Source organism: Xenopus laevis, chromosome 1S (genome assembly GCF_017654675.1).
Source record: "Xenopus laevis strain J_2021 chromosome 1S, Xenopus_laevis_v10.1, whole genome shotgun sequence".
NCBI classification, from domain to species: domain Eukaryota; kingdom Metazoa; phylum Chordata; class Amphibia; order Anura; family Pipidae; genus Xenopus; species Xenopus laevis.
The window spans coordinates 180,277,103-180,297,807 of NC_054372.1; the positions used below are offsets into that span (position 1 = coordinate 180,277,103).

Sequence of the window (20,705 nt, forward strand, 5' to 3'; positions counted from 1 at the left end):
TCCTCTTCCAATGTGCAGAGATGCAAAGAAATCAAAGCGTGGAGAAAAATCCAGTGCAGTGGGGCAGTACTTCTATTCATGAGGTTCCCAAATGCTGCACAAACTTGCTACACTGCTCTGAATACAATGTAGAATTTCCAACGTTTGTTTTGAACCATGTTGTGTGACAAGTTTAAGTAGGCTAGAAAAGGTTTGAAGCCATAAAGGCACGCTTAGATGTTAAAGAAGATTACAGGATTACGAGGTGAGAAGGTATTATGGAACTACAGTTCAGCACATGTTCACAAGTGTGAATATCATTTTAAAGAGTGACTCATGCATGGTCTGAACCTGCTGGCATGTTTTCTACTAATGCCCACGGAGTTTGCCAACATAAATGTCACAGATTGTGGAAAAAAAAATTAAGCATCTCAGGTCAGAAACAAGTCCAGAGACTAAGCGGGAATTCACAAAAGTGGTGATATTGAGACAAAATAAAAGTGGAGATAAATGTGTCAGATTTGCCACCAAATTTACAAACCTCTATCTCCGCTTTTGTGAATTTGTCTTTTAAACAGACAGTTTTCAGATTTTGTCGCTTGCTTGACATTTTTTCAGAATTTATCTTTAGCTCTTACTATACCTGTCAGTCAGCCATCAAATTTGAATTTTTTTGGGGAGGGGTTTATTTTACCTAGGAAAATGATACATATTTTTTTCAGTATAACCTGGGCTTTCTAAATCTGCCTACACGTTTGTGTAATTCCACTTCTGTAACAAGATGTAAGGGTCTAAATACAAGAAATGCTATTTTGCATATAGGGGATTTGTATCAGAAATATGTTTTATTATCTTAGGTCAAGTGTCTCAGTGCTGCTAAAACAATGGCTGGGAGGCTGTACTTTTCCTTTAGATCAGGGTTCCCCAACCGCCGGGCCGCGGCCCAGAAGCAGGCCGCGGACACTCCCGCACTGGGCCGCCGTGTCCAAATTTGCTGCCGACCCAATGAAATGCATTGGGTCAATAACGAAAGGACAAAAATCAGGCACCCTCTACTGTAGTATTCAGCATCTAACACACCCAAAGTACAGCTCATACTACGCTAATCTGTTTGCCTTTATTTTTTTGGCTAAAAATGCCATATTCTATATACTGAACTTATTGCACCAGCCTAAAGTTTCAGCTTGTCAATAGCAGCAATGATCCAGGACTTCAAACTTGTCACAGGGGGTCACCATCTTGGAAAGTGTCTGTGACACTCACATGCTCAGTGGGCTCTGAGCAGCTGTTGAGAAGCTAAGCTTAGGGCTCGTCACTAATTATCCAGCAGAAAATGAGCTTGCCCTGTAATATAAGATGATGCTACAGGGCTGATTATTAAATTCTGATGCTAATTGCACTGGTTTCTGTGCTGCCATGTAGTAATTATCTGTATTAATTACTAATCAGCCTTATATTGTGACATTTCTATTCTATGTGTACTGTATATTGTGAGTGGGTCCCCTAAGCTCAGTAAGTGAAAGCAGCACAGAGCATGTGCAGTGAATCAGCAGAAAAGAAGATCGGGAGCTACTGGGGCATCTTTGGAGACACAGATCTTTACTACTAAATGGCTGTGGTTGCCTTGGGCTGGTACAGAAGCCCAAAACATAATGTACAACATTTCTAGCTACTTCTTTAGTTAAGCTTTAGTTTTCCATTAACCCGCTAAACAAAAAAAAAAAAAAAAAAAAAAGGTTAAATGGTAAAAGATGCCTACAGAGTGTTCAGAGCCTCTTTTGCTTAAGTATGCCTCAAAAAAATTATAAAACAAAAATAACACCTAGATTTGAAAGAAGCCACTAGACATGGGGTCCCCAAACTTTTTTCATCCGTGAGCCACATTCAGATGTAGAGAGAGTTGGGGAGCAACGCAAGCATGAAAAATGTTCCTGGGTGATGCAATATAAGGGCTGAGATTGGCCATTTGGTAGCCCCTATGTGGACTGGCAGCCTACTAGAAGTTCTGTTTGGCAGGACATCTGTTTTTTTATGCAACTAAAACTTGCCTCCAAAGCACAAATTCCAAAATAAGCACCTGCTTTGAGGCCACTGGGAGCAACATCCAAGGGGTTGGAGAGCAACATGTTGCTCCAAACTTGCAGTGATCCCCAACCAGTAGCTCACTAGCAACATGTTGCTCACCAACCCCTTGGATGTTGCTCTCAGTCGCCTCAAAGCAGGTGCTTATTTTGGAATTCCTGGTTTGGAGGCAAGTTTTAGTTGCATAAAAACTAGGCACACTGTCAAACAGAGCCTCCTATAGTCTGTCAGTTCACATAGGGGCTACCAAACAGCCAATAACAGCCCTTATTTGACTTTTTTATATTTAATTGTGGCTTACGAGTGAAAAAGGTTGGGGACCCCTGTTCCAGAGCCACTGGTTGGGGATCACTGATCACTGCTCTAGACTGTATTAAGCCTACGTAGAACTTCAGCAATGAAAGTCATCTCCTAAACTGAATTGTCAGCAGTTAGCTGCTTGTGCAACTAACTGAAATGTGGGGTTCTGGCTTGCAAGGCGAACATGCACATATGGATCAGCTAGCTCCTGATTGTTTGTTCCATTTTAGGGGACTTTACTCCTTTTAATGGTGGTGGCATAAAAGCTGTAATGATTAAAAGGTGGAAAGCATCAGCTCAGCAGCAGTGAGATGTTATAACATGCCAGTACGGAACCTTTTGCAACAACAGTTTTCTGGATGGTGCACAACTCATGCAAAGTTTCCTCAGTGACAATATGTGTTTATGCAATCCAGATAAATGGTAACAGATGTCAATTCTAATTCAGAAAGGGACTATACTTAACACACGTGTATGCCCTATTGGTGTATCAGTATAACAAAACCTAACAAAATAAAACTGTCAAATAAGATACAGAAAAACAGCCTTGGAGGCTGGGAGAACATACGTTGACCATATGTTCCTGTTTCCACACACAGAAAGCTTCAAGCAGCGCTGTTTAGCATCTCAGAGCTGAAAATACCAAGATCAAATATCATGAGCATGGGAAAAGATCCCAAAACTATTATTCTAAATTTGGTATACAGTGAGGCTAAAAGCCAGAAGTGACTGGGGGTCGGGATGGTAATTTTCAGAGAAAAAAATCGCTGCATAAACTCACAAGATTTGGAGCAGATCAAATCTGGGATTCGTCTATCCCGACTGTCAATGTGATCCAGCTGCCAAAATTGCAACTGAATACTTATGGCTTTCAAAAGACAAGGATTCAGCATCAAGCACAACAGCAAATATGCCGCAGGGTAGAATAAGCATCGCCAAGACCCCACCAAAAAGACTATTAACCTTTCTTTAAACTTAAAATAAAAAAATGGCAAATGGTATCCGATATATTTAATGGCCAACATGAGAGATTCTACCTTTAGCAGCTGTTTTCCGACTGTTGGGCTCATTTTCTCATCAACCATGAGAATTACTATTCCCCTTTCATCCATACCACGTCTCCCGGCACGGCCAGACATCTGAATGTATTCACCTGATGAGATCTAGGGAGAAATATATATTTTTCATATTTAGAAGGTTTTTTTTAAATTAAAGGGGTTGTTCACCTTCAAACACATTTTTCAGTTCAGTTGGTTTCAGATTGTTCACCAGACTTTGTCCGATTTCTTTCTATTTGTGACTGTTTTTCTAATATTTAAGTGTAAAATTAAATTTTTCACCTTCTATAGCAGCTCTGGGAGGGGAGGGTCGCAGACTCTAGGGCAGAGACACACGCTCAGATTCGGGCGACTTCGGAAAACGAATTACTCCGAGTGTCATCCTGCTGGCGATTTACATTCTAGCCGGCGGGAAGGCAGTTCAGGGAGATTAGTCGCCCGAAGAAGTGGAGATTTGTCGATGGGCGACTAATCTCCCTGAATCTGCTCGTGTGTCTCTGCCCTAAAGAGTTGGCAAACCCGGACTCTTGAAACATTTTACAAAATGTATAAACTCATTGTATCAACTAAATGTATCAAATTGTAACAGTTCAGAATGATCTTGGATCACGGAGCTGCCAGACTGAGACACTAGAGACAGGAAGATTGAACTTTAAACTTAAAATTTTGGGAAAACGGTAAAAAACAAAAGATGGAATGCAGTTGAAAAAAAGTCTTTATTTCTGGTGAACAAATAGGAAAACAACTGAAAATAAATAGTTTTTAAGGAGAACAACTCCTTTAACCACTACTTGTCAGAATGTAATGTGATCCATAAGGCCTATGACATACAAGGAAGATAAGGCAATATAGGGTGGAATATACAGCTTGCAGCCATTCATAGAATATTGAAGTGGGAAAGGAGGTTGTATTTAAAGTAAATATGTATAAATATACAAATATGACTAAATATGACTACATCTGTCCATCATTCTCTTATAATACAAAGAATGTATTTTAAGCAATAAACCAGATACATATTGTCATGCTGCTTTATTCTTGTTAGACATTATAAATAAGCTCACCCAACGGAAATCTTTTCCATCGAATTTCCGTGCACTGGTAAATAGAACAGTCCTGGCTGGCATATTGATACCCATGGCAAAAGTCTCCGTGGCAAACAAAGCCTGGAAGTACAAAGAGCAGTGGACATTTTTACTATTAAACTGTGGGATCTTGTGGTGAAGTAAGAACTGTTTATTAGCTCATATTTTCCACATTATACTCGGAAAGGAAAAACATTCCTAATTTGTAGCGATTATCTTTTATCCATTTATTTTCTCCTAAAACATTTCTTCCCAAACCTCTACTCAGGCTCATGCTAACAGTACATGTGTATTAAGGTATACACGCAGCAGCACAGCTGGAACTATGTATGAGCTACTTCACTACTATTGAGAATTTGGGGATTGCTGAACAAAAAGATTTACAAATAAAAAGTTTGGTAACAGTTTAAGTCCAAAAAAAGCAGGAATACTGCACCAAAGCTATAGCAAGAATATTAGTACATTTATGGCCAGCTTTAATCAGCCATGCTTCTTACTCCCTGAGGCAGGTTAATGTGCCTAAGGGTCTGGCCGCACGGGCAGATTCAGGGGGAAAATGTAAATTGCCTGGGGGCAGGCACACTGAGCACTTAGTTTTCCGAAGTCGCCAGTAGTTTTATGGGCGACTTCGGAAAACGAAACACTCCACGTGCCTGCCCCCATGCGATTTTCATTTTAGCCAGCGGAAGGCAGATCACGGAGATTAGCCGCCACGAAGAAGAGGAGATTTGTTGCCTGGCGACTAATCTCCCCGAATCTGCCCGTGTGGCCAGACCCTAATAGCAGTGACTCTCAAACTTTGTAGCTGGGCCCTATAGGGGCCTGGAGCCATGGCTAGGATAGGGGGTCCTGCTTGAAGGTCAGTTATAATGATTTGGGAAGATCCCTGTATTCCTTCCTGGGTAAAGATGAAAAGTTAGCATATAGCCAGACAGGATGAACTCTCGGTGAACATGTATTTGATAGCCTAGGAGAATGGTTGCTTTTATAGATCTGTAACCTTGTTATAAGCTAATTGTAGCCTGGACCAAACTTCAAGGTACAGAAAAAAAAGGCACACAAACCAGCTGGCAGAGAAGCAAGCCTTTCCTTTCCTGCTGGTTGGTGCATGCATAAAAATAAATACATTAGCTTTTGATGATGTTAATATTTACTTCCACAATCCGAATGATCTCAGTTGCACATGGCACAACAGTAAATAGCAGAACTTGCAGGAACAATTACCAATTCAAGGGAGGGGTGGAATGGAGGAGCATGTGCAAGAAAAGCAAACTTTTATTAGGTTCAATGCAATATAGGAAAGTTGTAGAATGAATGAGCAAATGTTACCCAGCAGCTGTGTGGAATATCAATTCTTTTAATCAGGCAAGAGCCAAACCATGGGAATCCTAAGCTGGCCATAGACGCAAAGATCCGATCGTACGAATCACCGTACAATCGGGCTTTCCCATCTCCCGACCTGCCACTAACCCTTCCGATCAAATAAAGTAGTAAAAGAAAAGATGAGACTGCCCCTGACAGTAATCGTATGAAAGTTAAGTCCGACCAAAGCTGGTGACAGTCTCCCTCTGAAAATCGTACCATCGGCAATACACGCAGAGATATTATCGGCAGCCGACAGAAATCTTTTAACCTGTCTGATCGACCAAACGACCGATCTCTGCCGGACGAAAAATATCGGGACTCTCCTCCTCGATTCGTACACTCAGATTTTCGTAGACTCAAATTTTATCAGGAAAGTTGCCATACCACCAATAAGATCTTTGCTTTCATTTTGTAACAGATTGCAGACTGATCACATCTAATTACTGATGGGTTGCTATGAGTAATCTAACCCTATGAATTCTAGCACCTAAGTGAATAAGCCCTTACAAATAGGATCACATTGTATGGTACCGACATTCAAATCTAAACTTCTGCCAAAAACCCAGATTAAAAATTAACCATATCTATTTAATAAGGAGGTTATTTCAGCATATGATGTCAGCTTTAATGTTACCTTAAGCAAGCCTTCTGAGAATAGGATCTCAATGGTCTCCTTCAGTATAGGAAGAAGCCCGCCATGATGAATCCCAATACCTCGCTTAAGAAGGGGCAGTACGTGTTCAACCTGTATTGTGATCAAGATAAATGTATTGTACACAGCAGTAAAACAGTTCCATGTAATAATTTTAAAATGCTAACACAATGCAGGAGTGCCCCAGGACATACCACCACCTAAGGGTTGAGACACACGGGCAGATTCGGGGAGATTTAGTCACCTGGCGACTAATCGCCTCTTGTTCTGGGCAACCACCTACCCGAACTGCCTTTGCGTGTCTTCCCGTCCGCTATAATGAAGAGCTGCCTGCGCACGCACACGTGACGCTTCGTTCTCCGAAGTTTCTTTGAGACAACGGCGATTTTTTATTATAGCGGATGGGAAGACACGCAAAGGCAGTTCAGGGAGATTGTCGCCCAGACGAAGAGACGATTAGTCGCCAGGCGACTAAATCTCCCCGAATCTGCCCGTGTGTCACAACCCTAAGGCAGCAGCCCAAAGAAACCCCATCTTCCCCAATCACTGAGTGAATCCAATCAGCTCCTATTACTAAGTGAGACAAAAGGGCAGTTTCTCTCTTTCTTCTTCCAGCTAACAGGGCCAGTTAGGATTTTCAATTGGCACTGGTTTTGATTGCATACAAAGCCACAATACACTTATCTTATTTATATTCAGAGATAAAGGAAAACTTACCTGTGGGAGCTTCTTATCCTCATCAGAGAGACAGTCTATTGCATTATTAAATACTTCCTCAACCATTTTTTTCTCTTCATCTGTGGGCAAATGAAAATATGAGAAAAGCTAGGGGCTGGGAGAGGCAATGTTTACCTGCTGCTTTATTTTGCAATACCTGTATTAAAATCCAGTTTAGACATTTGCAGTGCATAGGCCTCACAGTCCTTTTTACTGAAGCTAAAGATGATAACGGGTTGAAAGTTTCTCTCCATGATCATCTTGACAATCTTGAAAACATTAGAAGGACCTAGAAAGAGAAAACATGTAATATTGTACACACCAAAAAATTGTATCCCTGGGAATGTATTTGTTATACATATATTGTACACATATTATATATACTTGTATATTAGATTAGATTAATCCGTGAAAATTTAAAATCAGGGAAATGTATTATGTATAATACAAAGGTGGGGACACAAAAAAAATATGTAAAATGAGGGAAACCATAAAATCAGGGGGTGTAAAATTGATATTTTATGGTAAAATGATCATCTACCTTTTGTCCCTCCTCTGCGACCTTTCTGGTCTCCTTTAGCTGAATCCCCTGCATCTCGGAGGACCTGCATTGCTGTATTAAAATTATCTTCCCTGAAATCTCCCTGAAAAAGAAAACATATAAAAGTCATTCAAAGAAACATTCACCAAACCATTGATACTCATGAACTGTTCATGGTAAGGTTAACATCTGTCCCGGTTTCTCTGGGACAGGCCCAGTTCCAGGAAACCTGCCCCAAGAGAAAATTATGTCTAGCTTTGTTTTTATGAACAATTTCTGTCCCACCAAATCGATTAAAGGGGAACTTTTGCAAAAATGAAAATTTAATACAAGTTTCAGCATACTGAAACAAGAAACTTTGTAAATACAATCAATTAAATATTCTGCATCATTTCTGAAATAATCAAGTTCATCTTCACTATTCCTCTCTCAGCATCTGATTCTCTTCATTCTCTCTTCATGCAGCAGTTGGGTGTCAGCTATTCATTGACAGTTAGATTCAATATTTCTTATGGGGGGGGGGTCTTCCTTTTCTAGCAGATGAATTAGAGCTCATTCAAATAACAGATTCCAGTACAAACAAAATAACTGCCTTTTGCACAAATTCTGCATGTAGAGAGACAGGATTTCTGGTGATTTTAAGAGTGAGCTCTGTAAAAGGAGCCCCCCTATAAGAAATATTTGATCTGTCAATGAATATCTGACACTCAACCTCGGCATGAATAGAGGATGAAGAGAAACTTGATTATTTCAGAAATGGTACAGAATTTTTAATTGATTATATTTAGAAAACTTCTTATTTCAGTATGTTGAAGCTTATATAAATTTTTCATTTTTGCAATAGTTCCCCTTTAAAGGGGACCCGTCACCCAAACAAAATTATTCCAAATCCTATTTTATCATGTTAGTCAAGCAAAATGAACTTTAATTACACTGTATAAATAATTTGAATATTGTTTCCATCAGTCTGGGAATTCATAATTATAGCAACCAGGAAGGAGGCATTTTATGGACACTGTTATTAAGGCAAGCCTTGTATCATCTCAGAATCTTGTTTGTGCACCAGGGGACAGGGACCCAATGTCCATCCCCATGCCCTGGTTACACAATTAAATCGTTAAGAGAGCTGGGGGAATGTGGGGAGAGCAGTGATGTCTAGGAAGTGCTAAAAGGAAAGTGAAAGTAATTGCTTGCCCCGCCTCTATGCCTAGGCATAGAGGCGGGGTAGGCAATATTTGATTGACAGCTGATATTTTTAAATGAGTTTACAACAGATATGAATGCTTTAATAAAAAAAGAAATTGATTTCATGTTTAATTTAAAAAGGACTTTTATTATACAGATTTTTATGTCTGGGTGACGGGTCCACTTTAAGTTGAAGGCAAAAGTGACTATATAAGAAAGAATAATGGGGGGGAAAAAGCACATTATCATTGTGTGCCTGTGTGTGAGAGAGGAGGCAGCAGAAGGTTTAAGGACTGGACAACACGGCTGATTGGTCGGTTGGGCCAGTGCAGAAGATACTGTGGTTCCCCACATAGACCACAGAGTGTGTCTGTTTATACATGACAATATTCTGTGCCTCAAAGAAAGAATAAATATTTGTGAGACAAAATGTTTTTGTTAAAGTGTATATGAGTAATTGTGTGTGTGTCAACATGAGTGCATATTTGGGGACAGAATAACTGTGTTGTAATGGGGAGAGTTAAAACTTGTATTCAAGTATGTAAAGAAATTTGTTTGTCCCAGATATGTTTTTATATTATTTGGCTGCACAATTGTCCCACCTCGCTACCTGGGTGGAAGGTTCGCATCATAGAGTGCTGCACTCGCTTTGGGCTCATTTGACTGGCTTTCCGGATAACCCAATAAGTTGGATCCTAGGAAATTCTGTTACTAAATCTCAGGCACTACTCTCCCCTCCCATTGGATCCCTACGTAGGGTGTGGAAAATGGCAAACACTCTTCTTAATTCTCCTGCCACTGACCCACTTACACCGGTATGGAACAACCGTGATTACCCCCTCCTGTTAAAACTAGGCCCGATGAGTCTCTGGTCGGACCGTGGCGTGAATACGTTGGGTGATGTGTGGCTTGATGGCAAACCAATTTCTTTTGCGCAATTAAAGGACCAATTTCAGGTCCCACATACCCAATGGTTGACCTTTCACAAGCTCAGCCGTGCTCTCAATGCCACACACAAAAACCATGACTTATCGCTGTCCACGCACCCCCTTTTGCTGTACATTAAGAGAGGGCATACGAAAGGTCTTGTCACAGTGTTATATGCTAAGTTGCTACAAGAAGTACACAAAAACAACCTAGATGGGCTACGTTCAAAATGGGAGGTAGATGTGGGCACCATCATGGATGAGGAGTGGCAGGAAGCGCAGGAATCCCCTCAGTTAGTTTCCCCCAACCATAGATTACGGCTAATTCAACTGTATATTCTCCATAGGGCTTACTACACCCCTGTCAGACTTCATTATATTAGTGCCAGCACCCCGGATGTTTGCACTAGATGTGCTTTGGAAAAGGGGACTTTGTTGCACATGCTGTGGAGCTGTACTAAGCTTTCTACATACTGGAGGAAAATTCTCGACACATTAGATGCGGTGCTACAGGTGACCATTACCAGGTCACCAAAGGTGTGCATCCTGGCCATAATTCAAGACTTGAAGCTGACTCATTATCAATCGTTTTTCCTTCTTGAGGCCTTACTACTAGCTAAACGGTTAATTACTCAGAATTGGAGAGCGGTGGCTCCTCCTACCTTCTCTTCCTGGAAAGCAATAATGCAGGATACCTGTAACACTGAATGCTTAATGTACCTAAAAAGGGGAGTCCCCATCAAATTTAAAAAAATTTGGGGTCCCTGGACCGACCTTTACCCCCAACAACCAAGACAACTTCTAGCAGTTTAATCTGTCAGGTCTCAGGGAAGGAGGCAGATGTAATAATACTGATGTGAACTGTTGTGCCTAGTAGTGCTGGCAGCACGTTATATTTTCTGCAATATTTTTTGTCTATGACATGTACCTTGTGATACATTGTTCTTCCTTGTTTTGACTTTATTTTGTGAACTGCTACTTTTATACACTCAATAAACTACCCGAATTTAAAAAAAAAAAGAAATTTGTGTCTTTTGACAGACACCGACTCCTAAACTTTAAATACAAGCACTAAAAATAATCAGATTTAAGAGCTTCTATTGAGGAGGATAAGGCAGCAATTCTTTAATTAATTGTGGAGTGTATTTAACAGCTATTCTACAGCTATATGATAGGTTCAATAAAAAATAGAAGTTGTTTTAGGATTTCCAATTGTTTTAGTTTACGCAGGTTAACTTTGATTTTGGTTTAGAATTACCAAAGCATGTGGTTTATATTTTTGAATTTTGGCAATGATAATATGCCTCGCTATGTTGTGGACTTAACTTCTTTCAATCAATATGGAAAATACATTAGTATATTAAAGCAACAGTAACACCAAAAAATAAAAGCATTTTAAAGTAATGAAAGGAAAACTATCCCGCTGAACAATGTAGGTCTCATATGTAAAACCTTGCTTCATGTAAATAAACCATTTTCATAATAACCACAGTAATTGGCATAAACAGAAAATTGACAATTTAAAAAAGGACAGCCCCTTGGGATTCTAGGATTCACAGTGCACACAAACAAACCATGGGGTATATTTATCAAAGAGTGAAGTTAGAGATCACCACAGTCTGCTAGAGTGAAATTCAGCCACTCTCCATTCATTTCTATGGGATTTTTAAATGCACCTTTGAAATCCCATAGAAAAGAATGAAGAGAGGCGGTATTTCACTCTAGCAGACTGTAGTGATCTCTAACTTCACTCTTTGATAAATATTCCCCCATACATGTTAGGTCACATGAGCCAATTAACAAACAGAGTTGTGTCTTTTGCTTCCACACTTCTTCCTGTTACAGTTAGAGCTGCAGTATTTCTGGTCAGGTGATCTCCGAGGCAGCACACAGACCATCACAAATGGTGGTTCAAGGGAAAAAAATATGTAAAAGGGCAATATTTACTTAAATACTATATATATATATATATATATATATATATATATATATATATATATATATATATATCAGTTTGGTGAGATTCTTTAATATGCCACTTCATTTGATATCAACTGTTTCTTAAGTATTCATTTTGGGGTATAATTTTCCTTTAATACATACTATTCTGTAAGGGCAGTGGCCAACAGGGATCGCCAGCGATTATTTATGCGTGACTGCGGGCGACAAATCCTCCTGTCTGCCACTGCTCTTACAGTTTATTATATGTTAATTACGACAGGGAGATTTGTCGCCCACGAAAAATATGTACAGCTGAAGGTGACAAATCTCCTGAAAATGCCTCTCCATTGGAAATAGCTGAAAGTGCTGATAACTTAGGAACAAGAAATCAATTATCGGATGTCATACTGATTAATCCAACTCTTAGGTATATAAAGTGCCGGAGCTTGCTATTAAATTTTAAAAAACTAAGGTGCAGTACAAGAATGTCAATAAATTCTTTTAATTAATAAACAATAATGACTTGATTCAATTAGAGCGCCAATTCATTTAAGAATTCATGTATGGTTTGTTTGCTTTGTTTGTGTGCACTGTGAATCGTAGGATTCCAGGGGGCGGCCCTTATTTTTTAAAAAGGCAATTTTCTATTTAGGATTACCCAATGGCACATACTACTAAAAACGAATATTATTGTGAAAATTGTTTATTTACATGAAGCAGGGTTTTACACATGAGCAGTTTTATGCAAATAGATTTTTTAGAGACCTGCATTGTTTGAGGGGTATAGACAAACCCTGCTATCCCTTTAATAAATAGGACAACAAACACATTTTGTGTGGCAGCCTCATTACAAATGGCTGGCAATAATCTATTGACTCAAAACTAGGAGTGCGTATGCAAGTCATACTAAGTTGCTTAGATCCAGAGACACAGGCACTGCAAAAAAGTTCCAACCCACTAACTTCACATGAATATTATGGCTTGTTCCATAGACAGAAACATGTCCCACAAGCTGCTGGAAATCTGCCCAGCGTTGCTTCTGCCTAAACCATCAGGAAAAATAACTAAGAACAGTGACCAAACAAACAGACCCAACAGGGTAGGATACAATTTTAAAGTAAAACTGGATCCAAAGGGATCAGTATTGAAATACAAGGCACTATGCAACATCTGAAAGGTAAATTAAGTTTTACAAGTTATTTTTACTACATCATATAAACCTGCAAACTTATAAACAGCAAACTCTGCTGGACAGTTAAAGCTGTCAAACCTCAATAATTTACATCATGGCTTTAAAAACCATGCAGAGAGCAAAAACATGCACCCCCCATATTACTTGTAAAGTATATGAGCTAACCTGCAGAGCAGCACAAACAAAAGGAAAGGAACATATGGCCAGACATGTGAACACAAACACGGCATCAGAAGAGAACCTGCTGCAAGCAATGGGTACAAGGCAGATTCGGGGAGATTAGTCGGCCCGGCGAACGAGTGCCATACAGCTGGTCATTTTTCATTATAGCCGGCGAGAAGGTAGGGGAAGGCAGTTTGAGGAGCTTGTAGCCCCGAAGAAGAGGCGATTAGTCGCCTGGACGACTAATCTACCCAAATCTCCCGTGTGCCCTTACCCTAAAAAGTGGGGTGGATCAGCAGTTGAAATAGGCCAACTTTGCCCACTTAAAATGGGATACGAAGTATCCAGCTCCCAGCATCGTTAGCATCAATGCAGATAAAAATCAGTTTTACAAGTTTCAGTTAAAATGATGCAGACCAGTGGTCCCCAACCAGTGGCTCGTGATCAACATGTTTCTCACCAACTCCTTGGATTTTGCTCCCAGTGGCCTTGGAACAGGTGCTTATTTTTAATTCCTTGATCGGGGCCAAGCTTTAGTTGCATAAAAACCAAATGTACTGCCAAACAGAGGTTTTTTTAGTCAATAACTGGGACCTCCAGGAAGTTTTTGCATTCGTGTGATGCTCGCCAACTTTTTTTTTACATTTGAATGTGGCTCATGGGTACATGTGTACAAAAGGTTGGGTATCCCGGGGGTCTGGTAAGGGGACTTACTGCGTGAATTATATTATTGTTCATGTACACAACGGCAGCATATTCTGCAGAGAGTATACATCATTCACATCAAATGTACAATCTATATTCCAAATCAATTTAACGTGATGGTCAATTGAAAAATATATTGTAGAGCTTTGCTCAGAGAACTGCACATAACATGACATTTCAATGCATCTCTCACAGAAATATATGTGATACTTTAAATGAGATTTAAAAGAGCAATTGCAAGCGAAAATCTGTTTGTCTAGGCCAGGGGGTTTCCAACCTTTTTTACCCGTGAGCCACATTCAAATGTAAAAAGAGTTGGGAAGCAACACAAGCATGAAAAAGTCCCCTGGGGTGCCAAATAAGGGCTGTGATTGGCTATTTGGCTTTACTTGGCACTATACTTGGTTATTATACAATTAAAACTTGCATCCAAGCCTGGGATTCAAAAATAAGGACCTGCTTTTAGGACATTGAGAGCAACATCCAAGGGGTTGGAGAGCAACATGTTGCTCACGAGCTACTGGTTGGGGATCACTGGTCTTATTGGCTCACCCATATGGGTAACTAGATCCGACTGAACCGTCCCTCTAAAAGGCTATCCAAAATTAGGATCACCGAGGGAAGCAGTGAAATGCCATTGATGTCATACTTAGACAACACAGCATTTCTCCAACTGCACTTTTGGCCCAGTTTAATTAATAGCTGAACAAACCCTTATCAGATATTGATTGTGAAGTGTTTTGGCCTATACATAAGCCAATGGGCTGCTTGTTCCAGTGAAGAAGTACCAAAACAGACAACCAATATTGCCTGCATACAGACTTACAGTATTTCAAATCTTAATTGGATGGTTGCATTTGTCAAAACCGCTAATCAAGAAAGCAGAACTTTAGACAAATATCATGTACAATAAAGGACAGTACATTTTATCATTTATGGTTTATAAAAAGTATCTTACATTTTCATCCACAACAAGATGCAGTCCATCTCCCCCTGCTGGAAAGATGTAATGTTGAAGAGGAGTGGGTCGATAGTCTGTGTAAATGACGTGACAAGGCTGAAAACAAAACCAAAAAAAAAAAAAGTGATCTTTTAGAAATATTACTTCGTTATTCCTAAAAACATGGACTAATGAGTGAACAAATGCTAAGGTTACAGTAGCTGGAGGTTAAAGCTCAACTTAAAATAAATTTAACTTGACATAAAGGAAGTTTCTTATAAATTCGCAATTTGGCTTCATTTATAATATTTTTTAATGTTTCACTTAGGGAATTATTTATTAAAGTCCGAATGCCAATAATTTGAGTTTTTTTTTTACTTCAAATCTGAATTTTTAGTGAAAAAAAAACACCCAAAAAAAGATTTTTTTGTGATTTATTATACCCCAGGATGGAAAAGGTCTGAATCTGAAAATCCGGCATCTCAGACCTGACAAGGTGGTATATAAGTCAATGGGAGAAGTCCCAAAGATATCCTGATCTGCACTGGGTTTCGTGCAAAAAGCCGAAGATTTAGTGGTTTTCTGTCAAAATCTGAAAAGATCTGAGTTTTCAGGTGTAAAATCTGAAAAATGTGTACGATTTAGATTTTTGTATGATTTTCATGATTTTTTTCTGCACTGGAATTTTTTGGGAAAATGTATTGATAAATAAGGGGAAATAACCCTTGCGGATTTGGTCAAAGTATATTTCAAAAAATAATGAGATAAATTCGGATTTTGATAAATAACCCCCAATACTGTTAATCAGATTTCTAGTTTGAAATTTCAGCAGCACAGGCTGAGAGTAGAATAAGAACAAGCAATAAATATTTCTAAGAAATAAGAGATAAAAAGAAAATTCTGGGCACAAGGGGCAAGACAACATCCAGTGACATGAGTAAGTCGTATAATGGTTAAACTCCTGACCAAACACAGACTCATATCTTATTAAAAATCAGTGTCCTAAATGCACAGGAGGTTACCCTAAATTAGGGTTGGGCAATGCACAGCAGATGCCGTGGAATTACGGACGCCACAAAAGGCTGTCAGGGAGCAGTTGGAAGGAGCACAGACCCCTATATTTGTGTTCAGAAAATTATGCAAACTACTTAAAGGAGAATTCAACCCTAAAGTTAAACCCTGGACAAATGTCCCAAACATTTTACTTACCCCTCGTTGCAGAGTCAGGCATCGGAGTTCATGGGCGCCATTTTCTTCTCTTCGGAAATCTTCGGAATGAGACTGGCGTAGTGGCACATGCGCAATTGGAGCAATTTTCTGTGTCTCGACAACTGCGCAAGCGCTGAAACTAATGAAAATTGCCGAATTGCTGGTCTTATTCCGAAGATTACTGAAGCGGCTGAAGATGGCGCCCGTGAAGTTAAACGTTAGGGGCATTTGCCCGGGATAACATTTAGGCTGGGGGGGGGATCTATGTAGGGTAGGGGGATACGGGGTAGAGGTTTTTTACCCCGTACCCCCCTGGGGGGGGTATCTATGTAGGGTAGGGGGGTACGGGGTAGAGGTTTTTTACCCCGTACCCCCCTGGGGGGCGATCTATGTAAGGTAGGGGGGTACGGGGTAGAGGTTTTTTAAACTTTAGGATTGAATTCTCCTTTAAATATGCTCAAGTAAGTACCTGTTTATGAAGATGACAGATCCATTCAGCAAACTGACGTGCATTTGGGATGGTGGCTGACAGGAACACATAATGCACATTATCTGGCAGAAGTATAATGGTCTCCTCCCAGACTACTCCTCTTTCTGTGAAAACATGAGAATTGCATGGTAATCACACACGTCTATGAGGAGTTAAACCCTCGCAACTAGGCGGCACACTCCTGAACCAGAGATACAACCTCTTATATCATCACAAGATGAAACATTTTACATAACGCTAGCAAGCGAATATGCTATGAGTAATACCGTACTGAGCATTCGGATTAATTAAATCCAGGACTAATAGGCAGTGAAAAGTCAGTCAGAAGCACACAATACTGATCTATACCTGCATCTCTCATGTAATGAATCTCATCAAAAATAACCCAGGCCACTTCACGCATGACTTCAGATCCTCTGTATAACATGCTGCGCAAAATCTACAATGGTGAAAGGCAAAAAAATAACAAGAGTTTCAGTATAGAGAATGCTTGGGACCTTGGCTGAGCATGTGTGAAAGGATAACAGACTGGCACAATGGGAGGAAAAACAACGCACCTCAGTTGTCATAATAAGGCAGGAGGCTGTAGGGTTGATGGTGACATCTCCTGTCATTAATCCAACATCCTGGAATTCTTCGTACATTTCTCTGTATTTCTGGTTGCTAAGGGCTTTGATAGGGCTAGTGAAAATAACCCGCTGTTTTTCACGCAGAGCCAGTGCAATTGCATATCTGGAAAGGAGCAGATAAGTTAGATATTAATGAGGTGATTAACTAAAGGGTTCTTCTTCTTCATCATCATCATCATTTATTTATATAGCGCTGTCAAGATACGCAGTGCTTTACTGCAGTTATAGCAAAGAGGGAATAAATGGTTCTTGATAATTTTCTACAGATTAGGGCATTTTCTGTATTGTTTTTTTTACGCTGTCTTGACACGTTAACTCCATTATTTTTTATTATTTCCCATTTGATAAGGATGTGAGCACTTGTAAACTAAATGGAATAAAAAATTCCTTCATTAGCAATAAATTGGTACATCTGTGCCAATGTATTGCTAAAAAAAAAAGGCATTTTATATTCCAGAAAACTTGTCAGTGCGCTCCAGTTCATTTAGATTGCATTACATATGGAACACGACAACTGCAACACTAGAACATTTACTCTATAAGCACATTGCAAAGGAACAGAGGCAAATGTAAGAGAATGGAATAGTCAGTAAGGTACATTGAATTATAATGAATTATGGAAACACATAACATACTCCGCACAAACAGTTTTCCCAGCAGATGTGTGAGCGGAGACCAGGACAGACTGGTTGTTGTCGATACACAGAATTGCTTCTCTCTGGAAAGCATCCAGAATAAATGGATATTCCTGCAAACAGAAGATATATTGTTAGTCATCTTCCTTCATTAAATAAAATTTTAAAAATGAAAAAATGTTATAGAATGGCCACTTCTAAGCAAGTTATTGATTGTCTTTTTCTGACTCTTTTCAACATTCAAATGGGGGTCACAGACCCCACCTAAAAAAAAACAAATGCTCTGTAAGGGCTCTTACACATGAGCGTTCTGACCTGCGCTCCCCTGCGTTCCGGTTTTTGGCGTTCAGCCGCAGGGGAGCGCAGGAATAGACGCAAGTCATTATTTGAAATGGGGCTGTACTCACTCAGGCGCGTGTAGGCACCGAACGCAGGTTCAGACGCAACATGCTGCATTTTTCCTGCGTTCGGCGCCTACATGTGCCTGAGTGAGTACAGCCCCATTTCAAAGAATGACTTGCGTCTATTCCTGCGCTCCCCTGCGGCTGAACGCCAAAAAATGGAACGCAGGGGAGCGCAGGTCAGAACGCTCATGTGTAAGAGCCCTAAGGCTACAAATGTATCGTTATTGCTACTTTTTATTGCTCATCTTTCCATTCAGACCTCTTCTATTCATACTCCAGTCTCTCATACAAATCAGTGCAGCGTTGTTGGGGTAATTTGGACCCTAAAAACCAGATTGCTGAAACTGAAAACTGGAGAGCTGCTGAATAAAAAGCTAAATAACTCAAAACCCACAAATAATTATAAAAAAAAAGTAATTGCATATTGTCTCAGAATATCACTCTCTACATCAAAACAAAAGTTAATTTAAAGGTGAACAACCCCATTATTGCTATCTCGGTCTAGCCCATTGCCAGCTTTGGGACTAAAGAAAAATGTATTAGTTTGACAGTTTTGCGTTTATAAACAGAAAGTCTACAATTTAAAAAAAAAGTTTGGGTCACAAATTTTGGGTAATAAAATTGGTTCCATCCGCAATTCTAATTATCCTGCTTCTACCAACAAAGAGTGACTGTTCCACCAGGTAAGTAAAAAAAAAATATATAAGTGTTATACTCAATATTTTTTTTCAAAATTTAAATATTTGGAGAGGGCGTCTGGCCCGGCGGGGGCCCACTGGGTTTTTTCCCGGTGTCCTGCCTGGCCAGTCCGGTACTGACCCCATTCTGGTGCACAAACAAGATTCTGAGATGATACAAGACTTGTCTAAATAACAGTGTCCATAAAATGGCTCCTGCCTCCTTGCTATAATTATGAATTCCCAGACTGATGGAAACAAGATTCAAATCATTTACATATTGTAATTAAAGTCCATTTTGCTTGACTAATTTGATAAAATAGGATTTTGAATATTTATTTTGGGTGACGGGTCCCTTTAAAGGGGTGGTTCACCTTTAAAGTAACTTTTATTATGTTATAGAATGACCATTTCTAAGCAACTTTTGAATTGGTTTTCATTATTTATTTTGTATAATTTTATAGTTATTTGCCTGTTTTTTTTTTTACTTTTTGCAGCTTTCAAATGGGTGTCGCTGACCCCTTCTAAAATCAAATACTCTAAGGCTACAAATGTATTGTTACTGCTAATTTTTATAACTCATCTTTCTATTCAGGTCTCTCCTATTCACATCACAGTCTCTTATTAAAGGGATACTGTCATGGGAAAAATTTTTTCAAAATGAATCAGTTAATAGTGCTGCTCCAGCAGAATTCTGCACTGAAATCCATTTCTCAAACCAGCAAACAGATTTTTTTATATTCATTTTTGAAATCTCACATGGGGCTAGACATTTTGTCAATTTCCCAGCTGCCCCATGTCATGTGACTTGTGCCTGCACTTTAGGAGAGAAATGCTTTCTGGCAGGCTGCTGTTTTTCCTTCTCAATGTAACTGAATGTTTCTCAGTGAGACATGGGTTTTTACTATTGAGTGCTGTTCTTAGATCTACCAGGCAGCTGTTATCTTGTGTTAGGGAGCTGCTATCTGGTTACCTTCCCATTGTTCTTTTGTTTGGCTGCTTGGGGAAAAAGGGAGGGGGGTGATATCACTCCAACTTGCAGTACAGCAGTAAAGAGTGATTGAAGTTTATCAGAGCACAAGTCACATGACTTGGGGCAGCTGGGAAATTGACAATATGTCTAGCCCCATGTCAGATTTCAAAATTGAATATAAAAAAATCTGTTTGCTCTTTTGAGAAATGGATTTCAGTGCAGAATTCTGCTGGGGCAGCACTATTAACAGATTCCTTTTGAAAAAAATGTTTTTTCCCCATGACAGTATCCCTTTAAAATCAATGCTTGGTTTTGCATTTGAGTTTTGCATTGAGTAATTCGGACCCTAGCTACCAGACTGTTAAAATGCAAAAGGAAGAGCTGCTGAAATAAAGCTAAATAACTCAAAAAACACAAATAATAAAAAATGAGAACCAATTATAAATTATATCAGAATATCACTCTCTACATCATACCAACTGTTTTCTCAAAAGTGAACAACCCCTTTAATACAGGCCCAGCTTTATTATGAGTGTTCATCATCTTTGCTGTTTCAATGCTGAATATTCTACAGAGAACACGTTGGACAAGGCAAGTCAATAGGCTTCTGCTGAGCTGTATGATGTCAGATGTGCAAAAGGAAACTCTGTGCAGGCAACACTTAAGGCTTTCTGTTTCTTTTGTTTCACCTAGACATCACAGGGAGTACATGGGAAAATAAAAACCAAAACACAAACCTTTGCTGCTTTTCCAACTCGTGGTTTTAAAGGCATGTATTCGTCATCTGCGGGAAGTGCAACCTGCAAAAAAAAAAAACATAAAAGAAAACCATGAGCTGCGTGTGCTAATAATGGGAAA

The 20,705-nt window shown here is 39.5% G+C and overlaps 1 protein-coding gene across 1 annotated transcript in view; it reads right to left on the reverse strand.

Moving 5' to 3' along the window:
- The window catches only part of mtrex.S (Mtr4 exosome RNA helicase S homeolog), an 83,489-nt gene that overhangs the window by 49,917 nt on the left and 12,867 nt on the right, over window positions 1-20,705 (reverse strand). Inside the window, exons 4-15 of the mRNA XM_018244486.2 lie at window positions 20,585-20,647; window positions 17,794-17,906; window positions 17,087-17,261; window positions 16,878-16,968; window positions 16,509-16,633; window positions 14,849-14,947; window positions 7,780-7,882; window positions 7,396-7,527; window positions 7,239-7,318; window positions 6,504-6,614; window positions 4,484-4,585; window positions 3,399-3,524 (exon numbers count right to left, since the gene is read on the reverse strand). Coding sequence (XP_018099975.1) covers window positions 3,399-3,524; window positions 4,484-4,585; window positions 6,504-6,614; window positions 7,239-7,318; window positions 7,396-7,527; window positions 7,780-7,882; window positions 14,849-14,947; window positions 16,509-16,633; window positions 16,878-16,968; window positions 17,087-17,261; window positions 17,794-17,906; window positions 20,585-20,647 — 1,320 coding nt within the window. The remainder of the gene's footprint in view (window positions 1-3,398; window positions 3,525-4,483; window positions 4,586-6,503; window positions 6,615-7,238; window positions 7,319-7,395; window positions 7,528-7,779; window positions 7,883-14,848; window positions 14,948-16,508; window positions 16,634-16,877; window positions 16,969-17,086; window positions 17,262-17,793; window positions 17,907-20,584; window positions 20,648-20,705) is intronic.